The sequence below is a fragment of the Haemorhous mexicanus genome, chromosome 33, assembly GCF_027477595.1.
Source record: "Haemorhous mexicanus isolate bHaeMex1 chromosome 33, bHaeMex1.pri, whole genome shotgun sequence".
NCBI classification, from domain to species: domain Eukaryota; kingdom Metazoa; phylum Chordata; class Aves; order Passeriformes; family Fringillidae; genus Haemorhous; species Haemorhous mexicanus.
Window position 1 is genome coordinate 1,305,523 of NC_082373.1, and position 23,690 is coordinate 1,329,212.

Consider the following 23,690-nt stretch of genomic DNA (forward strand, 5'->3'; position numbering starts at 1 on the left):
TCCATTTTTTTCCCCTTTTCACCTCCTTCATCCCAACTTCTCTCCCTCTTTTTAATGGGATTTAAAAATGGGGTGAAAACCACAAAAACCGGGGCCGTGCCCCCCTCCCCCCCCGTGCCCCTCCCCTCTCTGTGTCACCGCCCCCTCCCCAAATTTTCTCTTTTTTGGGGTTTTTTTTTTTTTTTTTTTGCTTTCGTTTTTCAGAGCGGTGGAGGAATAAATGAGCAGTGACCCAAAGGGGGTCGGGGGTCCTTGGGGGGTCCTGGGGGGAATTTGGGGGGTCCTGGGGGGTGTGGGGGGTCCTTGGGGGGCAGAGACAGAGGGGAGAGACCCCTTAGGGGGGATTTGGGGGGTCCCGGGGGGATTTGGGGGGTCCCGGGGGGATCTGGGGGGGTCCTGGGACAGGGGGAGACCCCTGGGGGTTTTGGGGGGTCCTGGGGGGGCAGGGACAAAGGGAGACACCCCCCCCCCCAGGGGGGATTTAGGGGGTCCTGGGGGGATTTGGGGGGTCCTGGGACAGGGGGAGACCCCCTAGGGGGGATTTAGGGGGTCCTGGGGGGGTTGGGGGGGCAGGGACAGAGGGAGACCCCCCCCCCCCAAGGGGATTAGGGGGGTCCTGGGGGGGTTGGATTGAGGGGAGGGGTCAGGAGAGAGCCCGAACTGGGAGAACTGGGAGGGGGCACTGGGAGAACTGGGAGCACTGGGAGGGGTCACTGGTGGGCACTGGGAGGGGACACTGGAGGAACTGGGAGGGGGCGCTGGGACGAACTGGGATCACTGGGGGGGGGCACTGGGAGAACTGGGAGCACTGGGAGGGGTCACTGGTGGGCACTGGGAGGAAATGGGAGTCCTGGGTCACACCGCGGTGACGGGACGGCGGTGTTGCCTCTTTAAGAAGCATTACCCCTTTAAAGGGCGTGCATCTAGCCAATATAAGGGGCGTGGCTATGCAGATTTAAAGGGAGTTGACAATCACTTAAGAGGCGTGGTCATATCCATTTATGGAAGGGCTAATGCCGTTGAGGGGGCGTGGCCAATACCTTTTAAGGAGTGCGCCGCGCGCCGCTCCCGCGTGCTGCCCCACCCCGGAAGTGGGCGTGGTCAGCTCGGCGGCGGGCGGAAAGCGGAAGTGTGACCGTGAGGGGACCCGGGGGGGGGCGGCGGCGCGACCCCCCCCCCCCCCCACCCCGCCGGTACCGGCGTGGTGAGTCCTGAACCGCCCCGGAACCGCCCCCGAACCCTCCCGGTACCGGCGTGGTGAGTCCCGAACCCTACCGGTACTGGGGCTCCGAGCGTCCGGGGGTCCCGGGCCCGGTTCAGGGGGTCCCGGGGGTCGGTGAGGGGGTCCCGGGCTGGTTCAGGGGGTCCCGGGCCGGTTCAGGGGGTCTCGGGGCCGGTGAGGGGGTCCCGGGCCGGTTCAGGAGGTCCCGGTTCCATGCAGGGGGGGTCAGGGGGTCCCCGGGACCGGATTTCGGGGTTCTGGGGGGTCCCGTGTCCGTTTTGTGGGGTCCCGGTGCCTTCTGGGGGTCCCGGTGCGGGTCAGGGGGTTCCTCCGGGCCCCTCCGCGGTGTCCGGTGCCGGTCCCGGGGGTGCTGACCCCGCTGTCCCCCCGCTGTCCCAGGGATGGCCGTGACCTAAGCCCGGTGCGATGGAGCGGCCCCGGTACCGGGAGGCGGCCGCCGGGGGGAGCGGGCCCGGGGGGGGCTCCAGCGCCGCCTGGAACGGGACCTGCGGCCACCCCCCCGCTGCCACCGGCGCCACCACCGGCACCGGCACGGCGGGGGGCGACGACGACGAGAGCGGCGAGCGCGACACTCCTGTCCCCGGCCCCGGTGGCGACCCCGGTCCCGGGAGTGTCCCCAACTCCGGGAGTGTCCCCAAAACCGAGGGTGTCCCCAACTCCAGGAGTGTCCCCAACCCTGTGGGTGTCCCCAACTTCGGGAGTGTCCCCAAGCCTGAGGATGTCCCTGAGGGTGTCCCCAACCCCAGGAGTGTCCCCAGCCCTAGCAGTGTCTCCGGTCTTGGGAGTGTCCCCAACCCCGGGAATGTCCCCAACCCCAGGAGTGTCCCCGGTCCTGGGAGTGTCCCCAACTCCGGGAGTGTCGCCAGCGCTGGGAGTGTCCCCGGTCCTGGGAGTGTCCCCAGCTCCGGGAGTGTCCCCAACTCCGGGAGTGTCCCCAGCGCTGGGAGTGTCCCCAATCCCGGGACCCCCAGGAGTGTCCCCCACCCTGAGGGTGTCCCCAACCCCGAGAGTGTCCCCAACTCCAGGAATGTCCCCACCCCCGGGAGTGTCCCCAACCCTGAGGGTGTCCCCAGCTTTGGGAGTGTCCCCAACCCCGGCAGTGTCCCCTCCCCCGGGGGTCGCTGCGGCTGCCGCTGCCCCCCGGCCGCTCCCCCGAGCCCCTCCCGGGACCTCCCGTGCGGCCTCGGCTGCCGCCACCGGCGACCCCCGGAGGACCCCGGCGACCCCCGCAAGGCGCGGCAGCGGCGACCGCGACAACGCCACGACGAGCCCGGCGACACCGGGAGGGGACAGCGGGGGTCCCTGCAGGTGGCCCGGGCGGGGGTCGCGCTGTGCCTGCGCCTGCTCGGGGCTCTCCTGGCGCTGCTCTTCCTCCTCCTCCTCCTCCTCCTCGGGGGGCTCCGCTCCTTCCTCCGCGGCGCCTCCGCGGGGCTCCGCCGCTCCCGGGAGCTTCTGGCCGAGCGGTTCCGCCGGCGGGCGAGCCACGGAGGTGGCGGTGGCGAGGAGGAGGTGACACGTTTGGTGACAATGGCCGAGGTGGCCGAGGAGGAGCTGGACCCGTTCCGGGTGCTCGGCGTGGAGCCCACGGCCAGCGACACCGAGCTGCGGCGGGCGTACCGGAGGCTGGCGGTGCTGGTGGGTGTTGGGGACATCCCCGGGAGGGTTGGGGACACCTTGGGGACATCCTGGGGACGCTGAGGGCCGTGTCTCGGCAGGTGCACCCCGATAAAAGCCGCGACCCCCGGGCGGAGGCGGCGTTCAAGGTGCTGCGGGCGGGCTGGGAGCGGGTGAGCAGCCCCGAGAGGCGGCGCGAGTACCAGGCGTGAGTTTGGGGCGAGAATCCCGAATTTTGGGGTGTAAACCCTGGGTTTTGGGGCGTGAATCCCGAATTTTGGGGTGTAAACCCTGGGTTTTGGGGGATAAATCCCGAATTTTGGGGTGTAAACCCTGGGGTTTGGGGTGGAAATCCCTAATTTTGGGGTGTAAACCCTGGATTTTGGGGCGTGAATCCCAAAGTTTGGGGTGCAAATCCTGGGTTTGGGGGATAAATCCCTAATTTTGGGGTGTAAACCCTGGGTTTTGGGGCGTGAATCCCGAATTTTGGGGTGGAAACCCTGGGTTTTGGGGTGGAAATCCCTAATTTTGGGGTGTAAACCCTGGGTTTTGGGGGATAAATCCCAAAATTTGGGGTGCAAATCCTGGGTTTGGGGGATAAATCCCTAATTTTGGGGTGTAAACCCTGGGTTTTGGGGGATAAATCCCAAAATTTGGGGTGCAAATCCTGGGTTTGGGGGATAAATCCCTAATTTTGGGGTGTAAACCCTGGGTTTTGGGGGATAAATCCCAAAGTTTGGGGTGCAAATCCTGGGTTTGGGGGATAAATCCCTAATTTTGGGGTGTAAACCCTGGGTTTTGGGGGATAAATCCCTAATTTTGGGGTGTAAACCCTGGGTTTTGGGGTGGAAATCCTGTGTTTCAGGGCAGGAATCCCAAATTTTGGGGTGGGAATCCCGGGTTTTGGGGTGTAAACCCTGGGGTTTGGGGTGGGAATTCCAAATTTTGGGGTATGAATCCCAAATTTTGGGGTGTGGGGTGGGAATTCTGGGTCTTGGGGTAGGAATCCCAAATTTTGGCATGGGAATTCCAAATTTTGGGGTGCAAATCCTGGGTTTGGGGGGTAACTCCCGAGTTTTGGGGTGTAAATCCCAAATTTTGGGGTGGGAATCCTGGGGTTTGGGGTGTAAATCCCAAATCTTGGGGTGCCAATCCCATTTTTTGGGGTGCCAATCCCATTTTTTGGGGTGCCAATCCCATTTTTTGGGTTCCAATTCCCATTTTTGGGGTCCCAGGAGGCAGCCGGTGCTGGGCGTGTTCCTGGGGCTGTCATTCCCATTTTTTTTTGTATAAATCCCAATTTTTGGGTTCTAATTCCCATTTTTCCGGGTGCCCATCCCATTCTTTGGGGTGCCCATCCCATTTTTCGGGGTGCCCATCCCATTTTTCGGGGTTCCAATCCCATATTTTGGGGTTTAATTCCCGTTTTTTGGGTCCCAAGAGGCAGCAGGTGCAGGGGGAGCTGACGCGGGCGCGTTCCTGGGGCTGTCACTCCCATTTTTTTGGTTTAAATCCCATTTTTTGGGTTATAATTCCCATTTTTTGGGGTGCCAATCCCATATTTTGGGTTTCAACTCCCATTTTTTGGGTTCCAATTCCCATTTTTTGGGTTCCAATTCCCATTTTTTGGGTCCCAGGAGGCAGCAGGTGCAGGGGGAGCTGGCGCGGGCGCTGGGCGCGTTCCTGGGGCTGTCACTCCCATTTTTTTGGTATAAATCCCATTTTTTTGGTATAAATCCCATTTTTCGAGGTGCCCATCCCATTTTTCGGGGTGCCCATCCCATTTTTTGGGTTCCAATTCCCATATTTTGGGTTCCAATTCCCATTTTTTGGGTCCCAGGAGGCAACTGGCGCAGGGGGAGCTGGCGTGAGCGCTGGGCGCGTTCCTGGGGCTGTCACTCCCATTTTTTTGGTATAAATCCCATTTTTCGGGGTGCCCATCCCATTTTTCGGGGTGCCAATCCCATATTTTGGGTTCCAATTCCCGTTTTTGGGTCCCAGGAGGCAGCAGGTGCAGGGGGAGCTGGCGCGGGCGCTGGGCGCGTTCCTGGGGCTGTCACTCCCATTTTTTTGGTTTAAATCCCATTTTTTTGGTATAAATCCCATATTTCGGGGTGCCCATCCCATTTTTCGGGGTTCCAATCCCATATTTTGGGGTTTAATTCCCGTTTTTTGGGTCCCAGGAGGCAGCTGGTGCAGGGGGAGCTGGTGCTGGGCGCATTTCTGGAGCTGTCACTCTCATTTTTTTGGTTTAAATCCCATTTTTTGGGTTATAATTCCCATTTTTTGGGGTGCCAATCCCATATTTTGGCTTCCAACTCCCATTTTTTGGGTTCCAATTCCCGTTTTTTGGGTTCCAATTCCCGTTTTTGGGTCCCAGGAGGCAGCTGGCACAGGGGGAGCTGGCGCGGGCGCTGGGCGCGTTCCTGGGGCTGTCACTCCCATTTTTTTGGTATAAATCCCAATTTTTGTGTTCTAATTCCCATTTTTCGAGGTGCCCATCCCATTTTTCGGGGTGCCCATCCCATTTTTCAGGGTGCCCATCCCATATTTTGGGTTCCAATTCCCATTTTTTGGGTCCCAGGAGGCAGCTGGCGCAGGGGGAGCTGGCGCGGGTGCTGGGCGCATTCCTGGGGCTGTCACTCCCATTTTGATGGGTTTAAAACCCATTTTTTTGGTATAAATCCCATTTTTTGGGTTCTAATTCCTATTTTTCGGGGTGCCCATCCCATTTTTCGGGGTGCCCTTCCAATTTTCGGGGTGCCCATCCCATATTTTGGGTCCCAATTCCCATTTTTTGGGTCCCAGGAGGCAGCTGGCGCAGGTGGAGCTGGAGCGGGCGCTGGGCGCGTTCCTGGGGCTGTCACTCCCATTTTGATGGGTTTAAATCCCATTTTTTGGGTTCTAATTCCCATTTTTCGGGGTGCCCATCCCATTTTTTGGGGTGCCCATCCCATTTTTCAGGGTGCCAATCCCATATTTTGGGCTGTAATTCCCGTTTTTTGGGTCCAGGAGGCAGCTGGCGCAGGGGGAGCTGGCGCGGGCGGTGGGCGCGTTCCTGGGGCTGTCACTCCCATTTTGATGGGTTTAAATCCCTTTATTTTGGTATAAATCCCATTTTTTGGGGTGCCCATCCCATTTTTCGGGGTGCCCATCCCATTTTTCAGGGTGCCAATCCCATATTTTGGCTTCCAATTCCCGTTTTTTGGGTCCCAGGAGGCAGCTGGCGCAGGGGGAGCTGGCGCGGGCGCTGGGCGCGTTCCTGGGGCTGTCACTCCCATTTTGATGGGTTTAAATCCCATTTTTTGGGTTCTAATTCCCATTTTTCGGGGTGCCCATCCCATTTTTTGGGGTGCCCATCCCATTTTTCGGGGTGCCAATCCCATATTTTGGCTTCCAATTCCCGTTTTTTGGGTCCCAGGAGGCAGCTGGCGCAGGGGGAGCTGGCGCGGGCGGTGGGCGCGTTCCTGGGGCTGTCACTCCCATTTTGATGGGTTTAAATCCCTTTATTTTGGTATAAATCCCATTTTTCGGGGTGCCCATCCCATTTTTTGGGGTGCCCATCCCATTTTTCAGGGTGCCAATCCCATATTTTGGCTTCCAATTCCCGTTTTTTGGGTCCAGGAGGCAGCTGGCGCAGGGGGAGCTGGAGCGGGCGCTGGGCGCGTTCCTGGGGCTGTCACTCCCATTTTGATGGGTTTAAATCCCATTTTTTGGGTTCTAATTCCCATTTTTCGGGGTGCCCATCCCATTTTTTGGGGTGCCCATCCCATTTTTCGGGGTGCCAATCCCATATTTTGGCTTCCAATTCCCGTTTTTTGGGTCCCAGGAGGCAGCTGGCGCAGGGGGAGCTGGCGCGGGCGGTGGGCGCGTTCCTGGGGCTGTCACTCCCATTTTGATGGGTTTAAATCCCATTTTTTTGGTATAAATCCCAATTTTTGGGTTCTAATTCCCATTTTTCGGGGTGCCCACCCCATTTTTCGGGGTGCCCATCCCATTTTTTGGGCTGTAATTCCCGTTTTTTGGGTCCAGGAGGCAGCTGGCTCAGGGGGAGCTGGCGCGGGCGCGTTCCTGGGGCTGTCACTCCCATTTTGATGGGTTTAAATCCCAGTTTTTGGGTTCTAATTCCCATTTTTCGGGGTGCCCATCCCATTTTTCGGGGTGCCCATCCCGTTTTTCGGGGTGCCAATCCCATATTTTGGGTTCCAATTCCCATTTTTTGGGTCCCAGGAGGCAGCTGGCGCAGGGGGAGCTGGCGCGGGCGCTGGGCGCGTTCCTGGGGCTGTCACTCCCATTTTTTTGGTTTAAATCCCATTTTTTGGGTTCTAATTCCCATTTTTCGGGGTGCCCATCCCATTTTTTGGGGTGCCCATCCCATTTTTCGGGGTGCCAATCCCATATTTTGGGTTCCAATTCCCGTTTTTGGGTCCCAGGAGGCAGCTGGCGCAGGGGGAGCTGGCGCGGGCGCTGGGCGCGTTCCTGGGCCGGCTGCAGGAGGAGCTCAGGGACGCCATGGACGCCATGGGCTGCACCCGCTGCGGGGGGCGCCACAGGTGGGGACACGGGGGACAGCGGGGACACCTGGGACAGCAGGGACAGCGGGGGCACTGCGGGACAGCGGGGACAGTGAGGACAGCAGGGACAGCAGGGACGGTGGGGACTGCAGGGACAACAGGGACAGTGGGGACTGCAGGTACAATGGGGACAATGGGGACAATGAGGATGGGGGGCACTGCGGGAAAACGGGGACAGTGACGACAGCAGGGACACTGGGGATAGTGGGGACAGTGGGGACAGCAGGGACAGCAGGGACAACAGGGACGGTGGGGACAGCAGGGACAACAGGGACAGTGGGGACTGCAGGGACAGTGGGGACAGTGAGGATGGGGGGCACTGCGGGACAACGGGGACAGTGGGGACACAACAGACACCAGGGATGGTGGGGACAGTGGGGACTGCAGGGACAACGGGGACACCAGGGACAGTGGGGACACTGTGGGGACAACGGGGACAGTGGGGATACCAGGGACACTGGGGACTGCGGGGATAGTGGGGACACTGTGGGGACAATGGAGACAGTGAGGATAGTGGGGACACTGCGGGGACACCAGGGACAGTGGGGACTGCAGGGACACTGGGGACAGTGAGGACAGCAGGGACGGTGGGGACACCAGGGACGGTGGGGACAGTGAGGATAGCAGGGACAGTGGGGACAGCTAGGACAGTGGGGACACCATGGACACCAGGGACAGTGGGGACTGCAGGGACAATGGGGATAGTAGGGACAGTGGGGACACCATTGACACCAGGGACAGTGGGGACTGCAGGGACAATGGGGATAGTAGGGACAGTGGGGACACCAGGGACAGCAGGGACGGCAGGGATAATGGGGTCAGTGGGGACAGCAGGGACAGTGGGGACACTGCAGGGACACTGCGGGGACAATGGGGACACAGGAGACAGCAGGGACGCTGGGATAGTAGGGACAGTGGGGACACCATGGGCACCAGGGACAGTGGGGACAGCAGGGACACTGGGGACAACACTGGGGGGGACATTGTGTCTTGGGGGTCTCACTGTGCCCTGGGACTGTCACAGTGTCCCCAATGTCCCCACAGGCTGTTCCAGCTGGACAGGGACCCTGTGCTGTGCCTTGGGGGTGTCACAGTGTCCCCAATGTCCCCGAGAATGTCACAGTGTACCCACTGTCCCTGGGGGTGTCACAGTGTCCTCATGTCCCCAATGTCCCTGGGGGTGTCACAGTGTCCCCAATGTCCCTGGGGGTGTCACAGTGTCCCCAATGTCCCTGAGAATGTCACAGTGTCCCCATGTTCCCAATGTCCCTAGGGGTGTCGCAGTGTCCCCAGTGCCCCATGTCCCCAATGTCCCTGGGGGTGTCACAGTGTCCCCATGTCCCTGGGGGTGTCACAGTGTCCCCATGTCCCCAATGTCCTTGGGGGTGTCACAGTGTCCCCATGTCCCTGGGGGTGTCACAGTGTCCCCAATGTTCCTGGGGGTGTCACAGTGTCCCCATGTCCCCAGTGTCCCTGGGGGTGTCACAGTATCCCCAATGTCCCTGGGGGTGTCACAGTGTCCCCATGTCCCCAGTGTCCCTGGGGGTGTCACAGTGCCCCATGTCCCCAGTGTCCCTGGGGGTGTCACAGTGTCCCCAATGTCCCTGGGGGTGTCACAGTGTCCCCAGTGCCCCATGTCCCCAGTGTCCCTGGGGGTGTCACAGTGCCCCATGTCCCCAGTGTCCCTGGGGGTGTCACAGTGTCCCCATGTCCCCAATGTCCCTGGGGGTGTCACAGTGTCCCCATGTCCCTGGGGGTGTCACAGTGTCCCCAGTGCCCCATGTCCCCATGTCCCTGGGGGTGTCACAGTGTCCCCAGTGCCCCATGTCCCCATGTCCCCAATGTCCCTGGGGGTGTCACAGTGTCCCCAGTGCCCCATGTCCCCAATGTCCCTGGGGGTGTCACAGTGTCCCCATGTCCCTGGGGGTGTCACAGTGTCCCCATGTCCCCAGTGTCCCTGGGGGTATCACAGTGTCCCCATGTCCCCAATGTCCCTGGGGGTGTCACAGTGTCCCCATGTCCCCAGTGTCCCTGGGGGTGTCACAGTGTCCCCAGTGCCCCATGTCCCCAATGTCCCTGGGGGTGTCACAGTGTCCCCACGTCCCCAATGTCCCTGGGGGTGTCACAGTGTCCCCAGTGCCCCATGTCCCCATGTCCCTGGGGGTGTCACAGTGTCCCCATGTCCCTGGGGGTGTCACAGTGTCCCCAATGTCCCTGGGGGTGTCACAGTGTCCCCAGTGCCCCATGTCCCCAATGTCCCTGGGGGTGTCCCAGTGTCCCCATGTCCCCAATGTCCCTGGGGGTGTCACAGTGTCCCCAGTGCCCCATGTCCCCAATGTCCCTGGGGGTGTCCCAGTGTCCCCATGTCCCCAGTGTCCCTGGGGGTGTCACAGTGCCCCATGTCCCCAGTGTCCCTGGGGGTGTCACAGTGTCCCTATGTCCCTGGGGGTGTCACAGTGTCCCCATGTCCCCAATGTCCCTGGAGGTGTCACAGTGTCCCCATGTCCCCAATGTCCCTGGGGGTATCACAGTGTCCCCATGTCCCCAATGTCCCTGGGGGTATCACAGTGTCCCCAGTGTCCCCATGTCCCCAGTGTCCCTGGGGGTGTCACAGTGTCCCCATGTCCCTGGGGTTGTCACAGTGTCCCCATGTCCCTGGGGGTGTCACAGTGTCCCCACGTCCCCGCAGGCGGTTCCAGCTGGACAGGGACCCCCGCGGTGGCCGCTGGTGTGCCCCGTGCGGGGGGTGGCACGTGGCTGAAGAAGGTGACCTGTGGGCGGAGTCCAGCCTGCTGGGCCTCAAGGTCACCTACCTGGCCTGCATGGACGGCCACATCTACGACGTCACCGGTGAGGGGACACCTGGCAGGGGACACGGAGCACCAACACACCTGGGGGTGACACAGCCACCCGGGGGGGGACAGGTCCCAGGGCATCCCTGGGGTCACCATGACCAGGGGACACCGTGACCAAGGTGTCACCATGATCAGGGGACACCATGGCCATCCTTGGGGACCTCTCTGGTGTCACCATGACCAGGGGACACCATAGCCATCCTTGGGGACCTCTCTGGTGTCACCATGACCAGGGGACACCATGGCCATCCCTGAGGGTCTCTGGTGTCACCATGATCAGGGGACACCATGACCATCCTTGGGGACCTCTCTGGTGTCACCATGACCAGGGGACACCGTGACCAAGGTGTCACCATGACCAGGGGACACCATGGCCATCCTTGGGGACCTCTCTGGTGTCACCATGACCAGGGGACACCATGGCCATCCCTGGGGACCTCTCTGGTGTCACCATGACCAGGGGACACTATGCCCAGGTCACTCAGGTGTCACCATGCCCATCCCAGGGGTCGCTCTGGTGTCACCATGCCCACCCCAGGGTCTCTGGTGTCACCATGCCCAGGTCTCTCTGGTGTCACCATGCCCACCCCAGGGGTCTCTCTGGTGCCACCATGCCCAGGTCACTCTGGTGCCACCATGCCCACCCCAGGGGTCTCTCTGGTGACACCATGCCCAGGTCTCTCTAGTGTCACCATGCCCACCCCAGGGGTCTCTCTAGTGTCACCATGTGCCCAGGTCACTCTGGTGTCACCATGCCCAGGTCACTCTGGTGTCACCATGCCTACCCCAGGGTCTCTGGTGTCACCGTGCCCACCCCAGGGTCTCTGGTGTGGGCACGGTGACACCAGGTCACTCTGGTGTCACCATCCCAGGGGTCTCTCTGGTGCCACCATGCCCACCCCAGGGTCTCTCTGGTGTCACCGTGCCCACCCCAGGGTCTCTGGTGTCACCGTGACCGAGTGTCCCCTGTGTGTCCCCAGAGTGGGCGGGCTGCCAGCGCGTGGCCATCTCCCCGGACAGCCACCGTGTCCCCTACCACCTGTCCTTCGGCGCCAGGACAGCCACGCCGGCCGGACGCCAGCGGTCAGTGCTGGGGGAGGGGCCTGGGGGTGTCCTGGGGTGTCCTGGGGTGTCCCCAAGGGTGTCCTGGGGGTGTCCCCAAGGGTGTCCAGAGGTGTCCAGGGGTGTCCTGGGGTGTCTTGGGATGTCCTGGGGGTGTGCAGAGGTGTCCAGGGGTGTCCTGGGGTGTCCCCAAGGGTGTCCTGGGGTGTCCTGGAGTGTCCCCAAGGGTGTCCCAGGGTGTCCTGGGGGTGTTCAGGTGTGTCCTGGGAGTTTCCAGGGATGTCCTGGGGGTGTCCTGGGGTGTCCTGGGGTGTCCAGGTGTGTCTGGGGGTGTCCTGTGGTGTCCTGGGGGTGACCAGGGGTGACCAGGGGTGTCCTGGGTGTGACCAGGGGTGTCCAGGGCTGTCCTAGGGTGTCCAGGTGTGTCCTAGGGTGTCCTGGGGGTGTCCAGGTGTGTTCTGGGGGTGACCAGGGGTGTCCAGGGCTGTCCTGGGGTGACCAGGGGTGTCCTGGGGGTGACCAGGTGTGTCCTAGGGTGTCTGGGTGTGTCCAGGTGTGTTCTGGGGGTGTCTCAGGGCCCAGCGGGGTCCAGGGTCTGGATGCCAGTGGTCATTCCTGGGTGAGGAGGTTCCAAAGGTGGCCAGGTGTGCCCAGGCAGTGCCCAGGTGCATCTAGGCAGTGCCCAGGTGTGCCCAGGTACATCCAAAGTGTGCTCAGGGTGTGCCCAGGTACATCCAGGGAGTGCCCAGGTGTGCCCAGGCAGTGCCCAGGTGCATCTAGGCAGTGCCCTGGTGTGCCCAGGTACATCCAGGTGTGCTCAGGGTGTGCCCAGGTACATCCAGGTGTGTCCAGGCAGTGCCCTGATGTGCCCAGGTATATCCAGGTGTGCCCAGAGGGTGTCTAGGGAGTGCCCAGGTGTGTCAAAGTATATCCAGGTGTGCTCAGGGTGTGCCCAGGTACATCCAGGGAGTGCCCAGGTGTGCTCAGGCAGTGCCCAGGTGTGCCTGGGGATATCCAGGGGGTTACCAGGTACATCCAGGTGTGCCCAGAGGGTGTCTAGGGAGTGCCCAGGTGTGTCAAAGTATAGCCAGGTGTGCCCAGGTACATCCAGGTGTGTCCAGGGAATGCCCAGATGTGCCTAGAGAGTGCCCAGGGGGTGTCCAGGCAGTGCCCAGGTGTGCCCAGGTTCATCCAGGTGTGCTCAGGGTGTGCCCAGGTACATCCAGGCGTGCCCAGGTGTGCCCAGGGGGTGTCTAGGGAGTGCCCAGGTGTGTCGAAGTATATCCAGGTGTGCTCAGAGTGTGCTCAGGTACATCCAGGGAGTGCCCAGGTGTGCCCAGGTACATCCAGGTGTGCTCAGGGGGTGCGCAGGTACATCCAGGTGTGCCCAGGTGTGCTCAGGGTGTGCCCAGGTACATCCAGGTGTGCCCAGGTACATCCAGCCATGCCCCAACCCCTTTTCTCTCTCCCCCCAGGGCTCCCCCCAAGGGCAGCCCCCCGACCCCCGCTGACCTCCAGGATTTCCTGGCCCGCGTTTTCCAGGGAAATCCGGGCGAGGCCGGGGGGGCTTTCCCCGCCCCCCCGGGGGCTGCGGGACCCCCCCAGGGACCCCCCCAGCCCCAGGGGGGCCCCCCCAGGGGGGACACGAAGCACAAGAGGAGGAAGAAGGGGCGGCGGCCGCTGCCGCGCTGAGGAGACCCCCGACCCCCACCCCAAAAAAAAAGGGCTTGGAATAAAAAAAATCTATTTTTTTCTTTTTTTTCGGGTTTTTTAAAGAAAAACGAGTGGTGGTTTTTGTATTAAAAAAATTAAAAAAGGGGGAGTGGAAATAGGGGTTGATTTGGGGGTCCCCAAGGGCCCCCCCGGCCTCACCAGCCCCGGGAGCTCCCGGCCGCCATGGCCGCGCCACTTCCGGCCCGCGCCGGAAAAAGAATGACGTCAGTGGCACCGCCATGTTGGAGGTTCCGGTGAGGCCTCAGAGTGCGGCGCCATCTTGAGTGTGGGCAGGGCCGAGCTGGCGGCGCTTCAGCCGCCGTTACCGGGGTTGTGGCGGGTCCGGAGAGGCCGGGACGGACCCGTGGGGTGGGGGCGTGTCCGGTTAGTGCGGGAGACACGGCCTGGCCTGACGGAGAAGCAGCCACTCACTCCCATCATGGCGGCTGCCCACTCCCATCATGGCGGCCTCCTCACCCATCATGGCGGCCGCCATATCCATAAAGGGGATTATTTAAATTATTCTAATTAGCTTAATTATTTAAATTGTTGAAGTTATTGTAATGATTAATTAAGGAGGGTTGTGGCTCGGGAGGTGTGGGAAACAGCGGCTGTTCTGGAGATGTGAAGAGTTTTTAACAAGAAAAACAAAAATACACAGTACCAGTAAGTAAGGTTATTAATACGTTAAGTTATAATTAATTTAATAAGGGAATAAACCAGCAGGTCTTGGGAGCAGCACCTGGAGAGGGGAAGGACGTGGGAAACTCTGGAATGTTCTGGAAAATGACCCCAAATTTGTGCTTTGCACCCCTGGGGGCAGGAGAATAATTAATGAGGGAATTTATAATAAAGAATTATTGCAAAATACTTAATACGCAATAGTGTAATTAAGTAGCCACAATATAAGAGATTTTTACTTAATAACTACATAATAAAGAGCTTAAATCATAGCAAATAATGCATTTTGATTAATAATAACATCACAAGAAATATATCAATAGTACAAGCAATAAACACTCAATAACTCCAGTTAGTAAGTAATAAATATCTAGCTATATCTAAGAATAGTTTAATTAAGAGATAACTTTTAATAATTTATTGCACCAGAGTCCCGCAATGACCCCGCTCCGGTCCCGGCCACACCTCCCGGAAGTCCCCGTTTCCCGCCCTCTCTTTCCATTGGCCGCCGTTTTGCGCCTCCTTATTTCCATTGGTTTATCTGCACGTCAGTCATAATCACCCCGCCCCCAGCGCCCGACAGGCCAATCACCGGCGGGTGCTACCGGCAGCGCTGACCAATGGCGAACGGCGCATTTGGGCGGGGCGGTGGAGGACGCGCGGCGCTGATTGGTCGGAGCCGCGTGAGGGGCGTGGCCGGCGCCGGGGTGACAAGATGGCGGCGGAGCCGGTGGAGCTGCACAAGCTGAAGGTGCCGCTGGGAGCGGGAACGGGGCCGGGAAAACGGCGGGGGAACCGTGAGGGGACAGCGGGGACAGAGCCCGGCGACCGGGACAGCCCCGGGGAGAGCGGCTGGGAGCGAGGGAGCGCGCGGGGGAACGGCGGGAAACGGGCCGGGGGCTCGGAGGGGTCCTTGAGGGGGCTCTGAGGGGATCCTGAGGGGGTCTTGAGGAGTCCTGAGGGGGCCTTGAGGGGTTCTGAGAGGGCTCTGAGGGGTCCTGAGGGGGCCCTGAGGGTCTGAGGGGGCTCTGAGGGGGCTCTGAGGGGATCCTGAGGGGGCCCTGAGGGTCTGAGGGGGCTCTGAGGGGATCCTGAGGGGGCTCTGAGGAGATCCTGAGGGGGCTCTGAGGGGATCCTGAGGGGGCTCTGAGGGGATCCTGAGGGGGCTCTGAGGAGATCCTGAGGGGGCTCTGAGGGGTCCTGAGGGGGCTCTGAGGGTCTGAGGGGGCCTTGAGGGGTCCTGAGAGGGCTCTCAGGGGATCCTGAGGGTCTGAGGGGTCCTGAGAGGGCTCTGAGGGGGCCCTGAGGGGGCCTTGAGGAGTCCTGAGGGGGCTCTGAGGGGATCCTGAGGGTCTGAGGGGGCCTTGAGGGGTCCTGAGGGGGCCCTGAGGATCTGAGGGGGCTTTGAGGGCCTGAGGGGGCTTTGAGGGCCTGCGGGCACTTTGAGGGGGTCCTGAGGGGGTTCTCAGGGTCTGAGGGGGTCCTGGGGGGCTCTGAGGGGGTCCTGAGGGTCTGAGAGGGTCCTGGGTGGGGGTCCTGAGGGGAATCTGGGGGTCTCTGAGTTCTGAGGGGGAACTGAGGGTCTGAGAGGATCCTGGGGGGCTCTGAGAGGGTCCTGGGTGGGGGTCCTGAGGGGGTCTCTGAGAGGCCCTGAGGGAGTCCTGGGTGGGATCTGGGGGGATCTGAGGGGGTCCTGGGTGGGGGTCCTGAGGGTCTCTGAGCTCTGAGAGGGAACTGAGGGTTTGAGGGCATCCTGGGGTGCTCTGAGGGTCCCTGAGGGGGTCCTGGGGGTCTCTGAGGGGCCCTGGGGGGGGTGCCGGGTGAGGGTCCTGGGTGGGGCCCTGAGGGGGTCCCGGGTGGGGGCTCTGAAGGGGTCCTGGGTGGGGGTCCTGAGGGGGATCTGGGGGTCTCTGAGGTCTGGGGGGGCGGGGGTCCTAGGGGGTCTCTGAGGGGCCCTGATGGGGGTCCTGGGAGGGGTCCTGAGGGGGCTCTGAGGGGGTCCCGGGGGTGTCCTGAGGGGGTCCTGGGTGGGGGCTCTGAGGGGGTCCTGGGTGGGGGTCCTGGGTGGGGGCTCTGAGGGGGTCTTGGGTGGGGGTCCTGAGGGGGTCTCTGAGGTCTGGGGGGGGGGGGGGGGGGGTCCTAGGGGGTCTCTGAGGGGCCCTGATGGGGGTCCTGGGAGGGGTCCTGAGGGGGCTCTGAGGGGATCCTGGGTGGGGGTCCCGGGTGGGGGTCCCGGGGGTTCCTGAGGGGGTCCTGGGTGGGGGCTCTGAGGGGGTCCCGGGTGGGGGTCCTAGGGGGGGTGGGGGTCCTGAGGGGGTCCTGGTTGGGGGTCCCGGGGGGGTCCTGAGGGGGTCCCGGGTGGGGGTCCCGGGGGGTCCCGGGGGGTGCTGAGGGCTCCCCCCGCCCCCCCAGCTGGCCGAGCTGAAGCAGGAGTGCCTGGCGCGGGGGCTGGAGGCCAAAGGCAACAAGCAGGACCTGATCCACCGGCTCCAGGCCTACCTGGAGGAGCACGGTGGGTGCTCCCAGAAACCCCCCACCCCACGGAATTCCCAGCTGGAATTTCCCCCCCCATTCCCCACCCAAATCCTCCTTTTCCTGGCATTCCCCGGGAATTTGGCCGCTCTGACCCTGCCCTGCTTTTCTCTCCCAGCTGAGGAGGAGCCCAACGAGGAGGATGTGCTGGGAGAGGAGATTGAGGTGGGAATTTTTGGGATCATCCCGGTTTTCCGGGGGGTTTGGGGTGGGAATGAGGCAGCATTCCAGAATTTCAGCCCTTTTCCCATTTTCCCCATCGTTTTTGGGGCTAAATCCGCTGCATTTCATGCCTGGGGATTTGGGATGGGGAAATCCTGGATTTTGAAATCTCGGATTTTGGGTTTGATCCCGCCCTGGGATGGGGGAATGCTGGGAAAATGGGGGATTTGGGGGATTTGGGGTGATTATGGGGAAATGTGGAAATCTGGCCATCTTTCCTTGGCAATGGCCACGGGCTGGGGTGGATTTTCTGGATTTTCAGTTGGTTTTCCAGGGATTTTCCATGTATTTTACGGATTTCTCATGGATTTTCCATGAATTTTCCATAGATGTTTTGGATCTTTCCATGGATTTCTCATGGGTTTTATTGGTTTTTTTTGGGGTTTCCCATGGATTTACTTTGAATTTCCCATGGATTTCCTGTGGGTTTTCTGGATTTCCCATGGATTTTCCATGAGTTTCCCCTGGATTTCCCATGGACTTTCCATATTGTCCGAGGATTTCCCCTGGATGATTTCCCCTGCATTTCCCATGGATTATTTCCCCTGGATTTCTCCTGGATTATTTCCCATAGATTTCCCATGGATTATTTCCCATGGGTTTTCCAAATATTTCCCATGAATGATTTCCCATGGATTTCCCATGGATGATTTCCCCTGGATTTCTCCTGGGTTTTCCATGAATTTCCATGGATTTTCCATATTTCCCATGGATTTTCCATGGATTATTTCCCCTGAATTTCCCATGAATTTCCATGGATTTCTCCTGGGTTTTCTGTGAATTATTTCCCGTGGATTTCCCCTGGATTTTCCATGAGTTTCCCCTGGATTTTCCATGGATTTCCCCTGGATTTTCCATGGATTTCCCCTGGATTTTCAATGGGTTATTTCCCATGGATTTCCCATGGATTTCCCCTGGATTTTCAATGAATTTCCATGGATTTCCTCTGGATTTCCCCTGGATTTTCCATGGATTATTTCCCCTGAATTTCCCATGAATTTCCATGGGTTTGTCCTGGATTTTCCGTGAATTATTTCCCATGGATTTCCCCTGGATTTTCCATGAACTTCCCATGGATTTCCCCTGGATTTTCCATGAGTTTCCCCTGGATTTTCCATGGATTTCCCCTGGATTTTCAATGGATTATTTCCCATGGATTTTCCATGGATTTCCATGGATTTCCCCTGGATTTTCCATGAGTTTCCCCTGGATTTTCCATGGATTTCCCCTGGATTTTCAATGAATTTCCATGGATTTCCCCTAGATTTCCCCTAGATTTCCCCTGGATTTTCAATGTGTTATTTCCCCTGGATTTTCCATGAGTTTCCATGGATTTTCCCTGGATTTCCCCTGGATTTTCCATGGATTTCCCCTGGATTTTCCATGGATTTCCCCTGGATTTTCAATGGGTTATTTCCCATGGATTTCCCATGGATTTCCCCTGGATTTTCAATGAATTTCCATGGATTTCCTCTGGATTTCCCCTGGATTTTCCATGGATTATTTCCCCTGAATTTCCCATGAATTTCCATGGATTTCTCCTGGGTTTTCTGTGAATTATTTCCCCTGGATTTCCCCTGGATTTTCCATGAACTTCCCATGGATTTCCCCTGGATTTTCCATGAGTTTCCCCTGGATTTTCCATGGATTTCCCCTGGATTTTCAATGGGTTATTTCCCATGGATTTCCCATGGATTTCCCCTGGATTTTCAATGAATTTCCATGGATTTCCTCTGGATTTCCCCTGGATTTTCAATGAATTTCCATGGATTTCCTCTGGATTTCCCCTGGATTTTCAATGGGTTATTTCCCATGGATTTCCCCTGGATTTCCCATGAATTTCCATGGATTTCCCCTGGATTTTCAATGGGTTATTTCCCATGGATTTCCCATGGATTTCCCCTGGATTTTCAATGAATTTCCATGGATTTCCTCTGGATTTCCCCTGGATTTTCGATGGGTTTTTTCCCATGGATTTCCCATGGATTTCCCCTGGATTTCCCATGAATTTCCATGGATTTCCCCTGGATTTTCAATGAATTTCCATGGATTTCCTCTGGATTTCCCCTGGATTTTCAATGAATTTCCATGGATTTCCTCTGGATTTCCCCTGGATTTTCAATGGGTTATTTCCCATGGATTTCCCCTGGATTTCCCATGAATTTCCATGGATTTCCCCTGGATTTTCAATGGGTTATTTCCCATGGATTTCCCATGGATTTCCCCTGGATTTTCAATGAATTTCCATGGATTTCCTCTGGATTTCCCCTGGATTTTCCATGGATTATTTCCCCTGAATTTCCCATGAATTTCCGTGGGTTTCTCCTGGGTTTTCCGTGAATTATTTCCCCTGGATTTCCCCTGGATTTTCCATGAACTTCCCATGGATTTCCCCTGGATTTTCCATGGATTTCCCCTGGATTTCCCCTGGATTTCCCCTGGATTTTCAATGGGTTATTTCCCATGGATTTCCCCTGGATTTCCCCTGGATTTTCAATGAATTTCCATGGATTTCCTCTGGATTTCCCCTGGATTTTCCATGGATTATTTCCCCTGAATTTCCCATGAATTTCCATGGATTTCTCCTGGGTTTTCCGTGAATTATTTCCCCTGAATTTCCCCTGGATTTTCCATGAACTTCCCATGGATTTCCCCTGGATTTTCCATGAGTTTCCCCTGGATTTTCCTTGGATTTCCCCTGGATTTTCAATGGATTATTTCCCATGGATTTCCCCTGGATTTCCCTGGATTTCCCCTGGATTTTCCATGAGTTTCCCCTGGATTTTCCATGGATTTCCCCTGGATTTTCAATGGATTATTTCCCATGGATTTTCCATGGATTTCCATGGATTTCCCCTGGATTTCCCATGGATTTCCCCTGGATTTTCCATGGATTTCCCCTGGATTTTCCATGGATTTCCCCTGGATTTTCAATGGGTTATTTCCCATGGATTTCCCATGAATTTCCATGGATTTCCCCTGGATTTCCCCTGGATTTTCCATGAATTTTATGGATTCCCTGGATTTGCAGGAGGAGGAGCCCAAGGCGCCGGAGCCGCCCGTGAAGGTGGAGGAGGCGCCGGTGAAGTCGCCCGACGTGTGAGGAGAATTCCCAGGAAAACCTGGGAATGAGGGGCTGGGAAAGGGGGAATTTGGGGAATTTGGGGAATTTTGGGAATCCCAGATCCCACCTGGAGCCGCCTCTGGAGCATCCCTGACCTTTTTCCCAAACTTTTTCCAGGATCCAGGAAAAGAAAGTGGTGAAAATCTCCTCGGAAATCTCCCAGATGGAGGTAAAATCCTCTGGAAAATCCCATTTTTTTCCCTGGAAAATCCCAATTTCCCACTGGAAATTCCCAATTTCCCGCTGGGAATTCCCAGTTTTCCCCTGGAAATTTCCGGAATTCCCTTTTTTCCCTTTCCCATTTCCCAGAGGATGCAGAAAAGGGCCGAGAGGTTCAACGTCCCCGTCAGCCTGGAGAGCAAAAAGGCAGCGAGGGCAGCACGGTGGGCACGAGAATTGGGGAAAATTTGGGAATTCTGGGGAAATCTGGGAATTCTGGGGGGGATCCCTGTCGGGGAGGGGGGCTGGGTGGAATTCCCAGAGGATTCTGAATCCCTGGAATGTTCCAGGAGCATCCTGGAGTGGGAAAATGATGGGGTTTTGTGGGATTTGCCCTAATTCCCAAAAATTCCAGCCCTAATTCCTGAAATTCCAGCCCTAATTCCCAAAATTCCAGCCCTAATTCCTGAAATTTCAGCCCTAATTCCCAAAATTCCAGCCCTAATTCCCATTTTTTTCGTTCCCACAGGTTCGGCTTGGCCACAATTCCCACAAAAGGTGAGGAGAGGGAATTCCTGGAATGGGATTTCTGGGAATTCCCTGGGATTGCAAATTCCCCTTTTCCCTCATTTCTGGGAGCAGGAAATTCGGGATTTGATGGGAAAAGACCCCAAATTGTCCCGGATTTTCCTGGGATTTTTCATCCCAAAAAATCCTGGCTTGGAATTTTCCTGTAATTCCTGAGAATTCCCAGTTCTGGGCTGAAATCTGGGAATTTTGGCCAGTTCCTGATGGGAATTTTTTTTCTTTTCCCAGGGCTCTCAGCAGAATCCAAACCCACGGTGAGGAAATCTGGGATTCCCGCGGAATTTGGGGAATTCTCGTGGAATTTTGGGAATTTGGGGAATTCCAATGGGAAATTGGGTGGAATTTGGGGGATTTGGGTGGATTTTTTGGGGGATTCCCATGGAATTTTGGGGAATTTAGGTGGAATTTTGGGAATTCAGGTGGAATTTTGAGATCAGGAGCTGGAATTTTGGGATCCCAACTGGAATTTTTTGGGTTGCAATTCTCCAAAAACTCCCTGGAGATTTTCCCAGGATCGACCCCTCTGGAAAATCCCCCAGAGCTGAGGAATTTTGGGAATTTTTATTCTGGAATTTTCCCCTTTGGAAGTCCCAAATCCCAAATTTCCTTTTCCCAGATAAACCTGGAAAAGCTCAAGGAAAGGGCCCAGAGGTTCGGCCTCAACGTCTCCTCCCTCTCCAAGAAGGTGAGATTTGGGAATTTTGGGAATTCCGGGAATTTTGGGAATTCTGGGAATGCCAGGGCGCCCTCCCCACCCTGGGATTATCCCAAAATTCCAAAATTTCCAGCCCTGCTGGCTCCACCCTTCTCTGGTTTTTGGGAATTTTGGGGTTTGGGAATTTTGGGATTTGGGAATCGGGGTTTTTGGGGATTGGGGTTTTTGGGGAATTTTGGGTTTTTTTGGGAATTGGGTTTTTTTTTAATTGGGGTCGTTGTTTTTTGAACTGGGGTTTTTCAGGAATTAGGGTTTTTGGGAATTGGGTCACCCAGGGATCATGGGAATGTTTCCCTGCCCTGGAATGGGATCGGGAGAGATCCCAGGGATCCATTCCCAACATTCCCAACATTCCCAATCCCAGAGTGAGGAGGATGAGAAGCTGAAGAAGAGGAAGGAAAGGTTCGGGATCGTCACCGGGGCCGGCGCCACTGAGGATTCCGAGGTGGGGCTGGAATTCCTGGGATTTGGGGCTGGAATTCCTGGGATTTGGGGCTGGAATTCCGGGATTTGAGGCCGGAATTCCCGGGATTTGGAGCCAGGAATTCCCAGGATTTGGGGCCAGGAATTCCCAGGATTTGGGACCGGGAATTCCCAGGATTTGGGACCAGGAATTCCCAGGATTTGGGGCCAGGAATTCCCGGAATTTGGGGCCAGGAATTCCCGGCATTTGGGGCCAGGAATTCCCAGGATTTGGGACCAGGAATTCCCGGCATTTGGGGTCAGGAATTCCGGGATTTGGGGCTGGAATTCCCAGGATTTGGGGCCAGGAATTCCCGGGATTTGGGGTCAGGAATTCCCGGGATTTGGGGCCAGGAATTCCCGGGATTTGGGGCCAGGAATTCCCGGGATTTAGGGCCAGGAATTCCCGGCATTTGGGGCCAGGAATTCCCGGGATTTGGGGCTGGAATTCCTGGGATTTGAGGCCAGGAATTCCCGGAATTTGGGGTCAGGATTTCCTGGGATTTGATCCTGGAATTGCTGGGATTTGGGGTCAGGATTTCCTGGGATTTGAGGCTGGAATTCTCAGGATTTGGGGCCAGGAATTCCGGGGATTTGGAGCCAGGAATTCCTGCAATTTAGGGCCAGGAATTCCTGGAATTTGGGGCCACAATTCCTGGGAATCCCTGGCTTCATCCCAAAACCACCTCCCAATTCCCAACCCGTGGGAGATCCAAGGATTTGGGGAGGTTTTCCCTGGATTTGGGGAGGTTTTCCCTGGATTTGGGGAGGTTTTCCCTGGATTTGCAGACATTTTCCATGGATTATGGGGGGGTTTCCCATGGATTTGGGGACATTTTCCCAGAGATTTTGGGACTCTTCTCACATGGATTTGGGGCTGTTTTTTCCAGGGATTTGGGGCCAGTTCCCCAGGGATTTCAGGGCTGCTTTTCCATGGATTTTAGGGCCAATTTTCCTTGGATTTTGGGGCCTTTTCCCAGAATTTTGGGGTCTTTTTCCCAGGAATTTGGCGTTTGGAATTCTCTGCGTTTCGGACCATTTTTCCTCAGGAAAACCCCCCCAAATCCCGAGATTTTCCCACCCTTTGGGATCAGGAATTTCCCCATTCCCACCCCCCTCCCTCTCCCTCTCTTTCCCGGGATTCTCCCCGTGGATTTCTGGAATTTTCCCTCTTTTTGGCCCTTCCCAAATCCAGGCAAAGAAGCGGAAAAGAGCAGAAAGGTTCGGGATCGTCTGAGCTGCTCCGGCCTCTCCTCAGGTCAGGGAATTCCCCTTTTCCCTCATTCCCAATTTTCCATGGAATTTCCAACCCCACCCAAGGAATTCCCCATTCCTTGGAGGGTTTTGCTTTTCAGTTTTTGAATTTTTCCCAAAAAAAATCAAAGGGAAAAAGAGGAGGAGCTGGGCTTGGGAGGGAGGGAATTTCCAAATCCAGGGCACAATTCCCAAAATGTTGGGGTTTTTCCATGGATTTGGGACCCATTTTCTAGGGATTTTGGGGTTGTTTTTCCAGGGATTTTGGAGCCATTTTCCCAAAGATTTTGGGACTCTTTTCCCAGAAATTTGGGGCTGTTTTTCCAGGGATTTTGAGGTTGTTTTTCCAGGGATTTTAGGGTTGTTTTCCCATGGATTTATGGGTGGGTTTTCAGGAATTTGGGGTTATTTTTCCAGGAATTTTGGAGCACTTTTCCCAGGAATTTGGGGCTGTTTTTCCAGGGATTTTGGAGCCATTTTCCCAAGGATTTTGGGACTCTTCTCCCAAGGATTTGGGGTTATTTTTCCAGGGATTTGTGGCCATTTTCCCAGAATTTGGGGCTGTTTTTCCAGGGATTTTGGAGCCATTTTCCCAAGGATTTTGGTACACTTTTCCCAGGATTTTGGGGTGGTTTTTCCAGGGATTTTGAGGTTGTTTTTCCAGGGATTTTAGGGTTGTTTTCCCATGGATTTATGGGTGGGTTTTCAGGAATTTGGGGTTATTTTTCCAGGAATTTTGGGACTCTTTTCCCAGGATTTTGGGGTGGTTTTTCCAGGGATTTTAGGGTTGTTTTCCCATGGATTTATGGGTGGGTTTTCAGGAATTTGGGGTTCTTTTTCCAGGAATTTTGGAGCTCTTTTCCCAGGAATTTGGGGCTGTTTTTCCAGGGAT

At 57.0% G+C, this 23,690-nt stretch overlaps 2 protein-coding genes across 5 annotated transcripts; both read left to right on the forward strand.

The window, feature by feature from the left end:
* Window positions 1-1,079: 1,079 nt before the first annotated feature.
* On the forward strand, window positions 1,080-13,129 carry DNAJC14 (DnaJ heat shock protein family (Hsp40) member C14). 3 transcript variants are annotated; one of them, XM_059871852.1, is made up of 7 exons: window positions 1,080-1,204; window positions 1,622-2,878; window positions 2,959-3,065; window positions 7,291-7,410; window positions 10,121-10,281; window positions 11,267-11,369; window positions 12,824-13,129. In XM_059871852.1, the coding sequence occupies exons 2-7, from the start codon at window positions 1,649-1,651 to the stop codon at window positions 13,038-13,040; spliced, it is 1,938 nt and encodes a 645-aa protein (XP_059727835.1). In that variant the 5' UTR covers window positions 1,080-1,204; window positions 1,622-1,648; the 3' UTR covers window positions 13,041-13,129. The 3 variants fall into 3 exon arrangements, with proteins under 3 accessions (XP_059727835.1, XP_059727836.1, XP_059727834.1); XM_059871851.1 differs by having other exon boundaries at window positions 1,097-1,257; XM_059871853.1 differs by lacking the exons at window positions 7,291-7,410; window positions 10,121-10,281; window positions 11,267-11,369; window positions 12,824-13,129 and adding an exon at window positions 4,495-4,951 and having other exon boundaries at window positions 1,095-1,257.
* A 1,229-nt stretch (window positions 13,130-14,358) lies between these two features.
* SARNP (SAP domain containing ribonucleoprotein) lies at window positions 14,359-22,873 on the forward strand. 2 transcript variants are annotated; one of them, XM_059871854.1, is made up of 11 exons: window positions 14,359-14,493; window positions 16,155-16,254; window positions 16,393-16,439; window positions 19,528-19,595; window positions 19,738-19,789; window positions 19,930-20,003; window positions 20,309-20,337; window positions 20,596-20,621; window positions 20,984-21,052; window positions 21,447-21,527; window positions 22,740-22,873. In XM_059871854.1, exons 1-11 carry the CDS (start codon window positions 14,458-14,460, stop codon window positions 22,779-22,781), a joined length of 624 nt encoding a protein of 207 aa, XP_059727837.1. In that variant the 5' UTR covers window positions 14,359-14,457; the 3' UTR covers window positions 22,782-22,873. The 2 variants fall into 2 exon arrangements, with proteins under 2 accessions (XP_059727837.1, XP_059727838.1); XM_059871855.1 differs by lacking the exon at window positions 20,984-21,052.
* The last annotated feature ends 817 nt before the right edge of the window (window positions 22,874-23,690 follow it).

What these genes read in the sequence shown, in the direction of transcription:
- DNAJC14 (XM_059871852.1), top strand. Translation starts at nt 1,649, where the DNA reads ATGGAGCGGCCCCGGTACCGGGAGGCGGCCGCCGGGGGGAGCGGGCCC. An exon ending in AGGCGGCGCGAGTACCAGGC is followed by an intron (nt 3,066 to 7,290) that starts GTGAGTTTGGGG and finishes TTTGGGTCCCAG; the next exon opens with GAGGCAGCTGGCGCAGGGGG. An exon ending in ACGCCGGCCGGACGCCAGCG is followed by an intron (nt 11,370 to 12,823) that starts GTCAGTGCTGGG and finishes CTCTCCCCCCAG; the next exon opens with GGCTCCCCCCAAGGGCAGCC.
- SARNP (XM_059871854.1), top strand. Translation starts at nt 14,458, where the DNA reads ATGGCGGCGGAGCCGGTGGAGCTGCACAAGCTGAAG. An exon ending in CGGAAATCTCCCAGATGGAG is followed by an intron (nt 19,790 to 19,929) that starts GTAAAATCCTCT and finishes CCCATTTCCCAG; the next exon opens with AGGATGCAGAAAAGGGCCGA. An exon ending in GCGCCACTGAGGATTCCGAG is followed by an intron (nt 21,528 to 22,739) that starts GTGGGGCTGGAA and finishes TCCCAAATCCAG; the next exon opens with GCAAAGAAGCGGAAAAGAGC.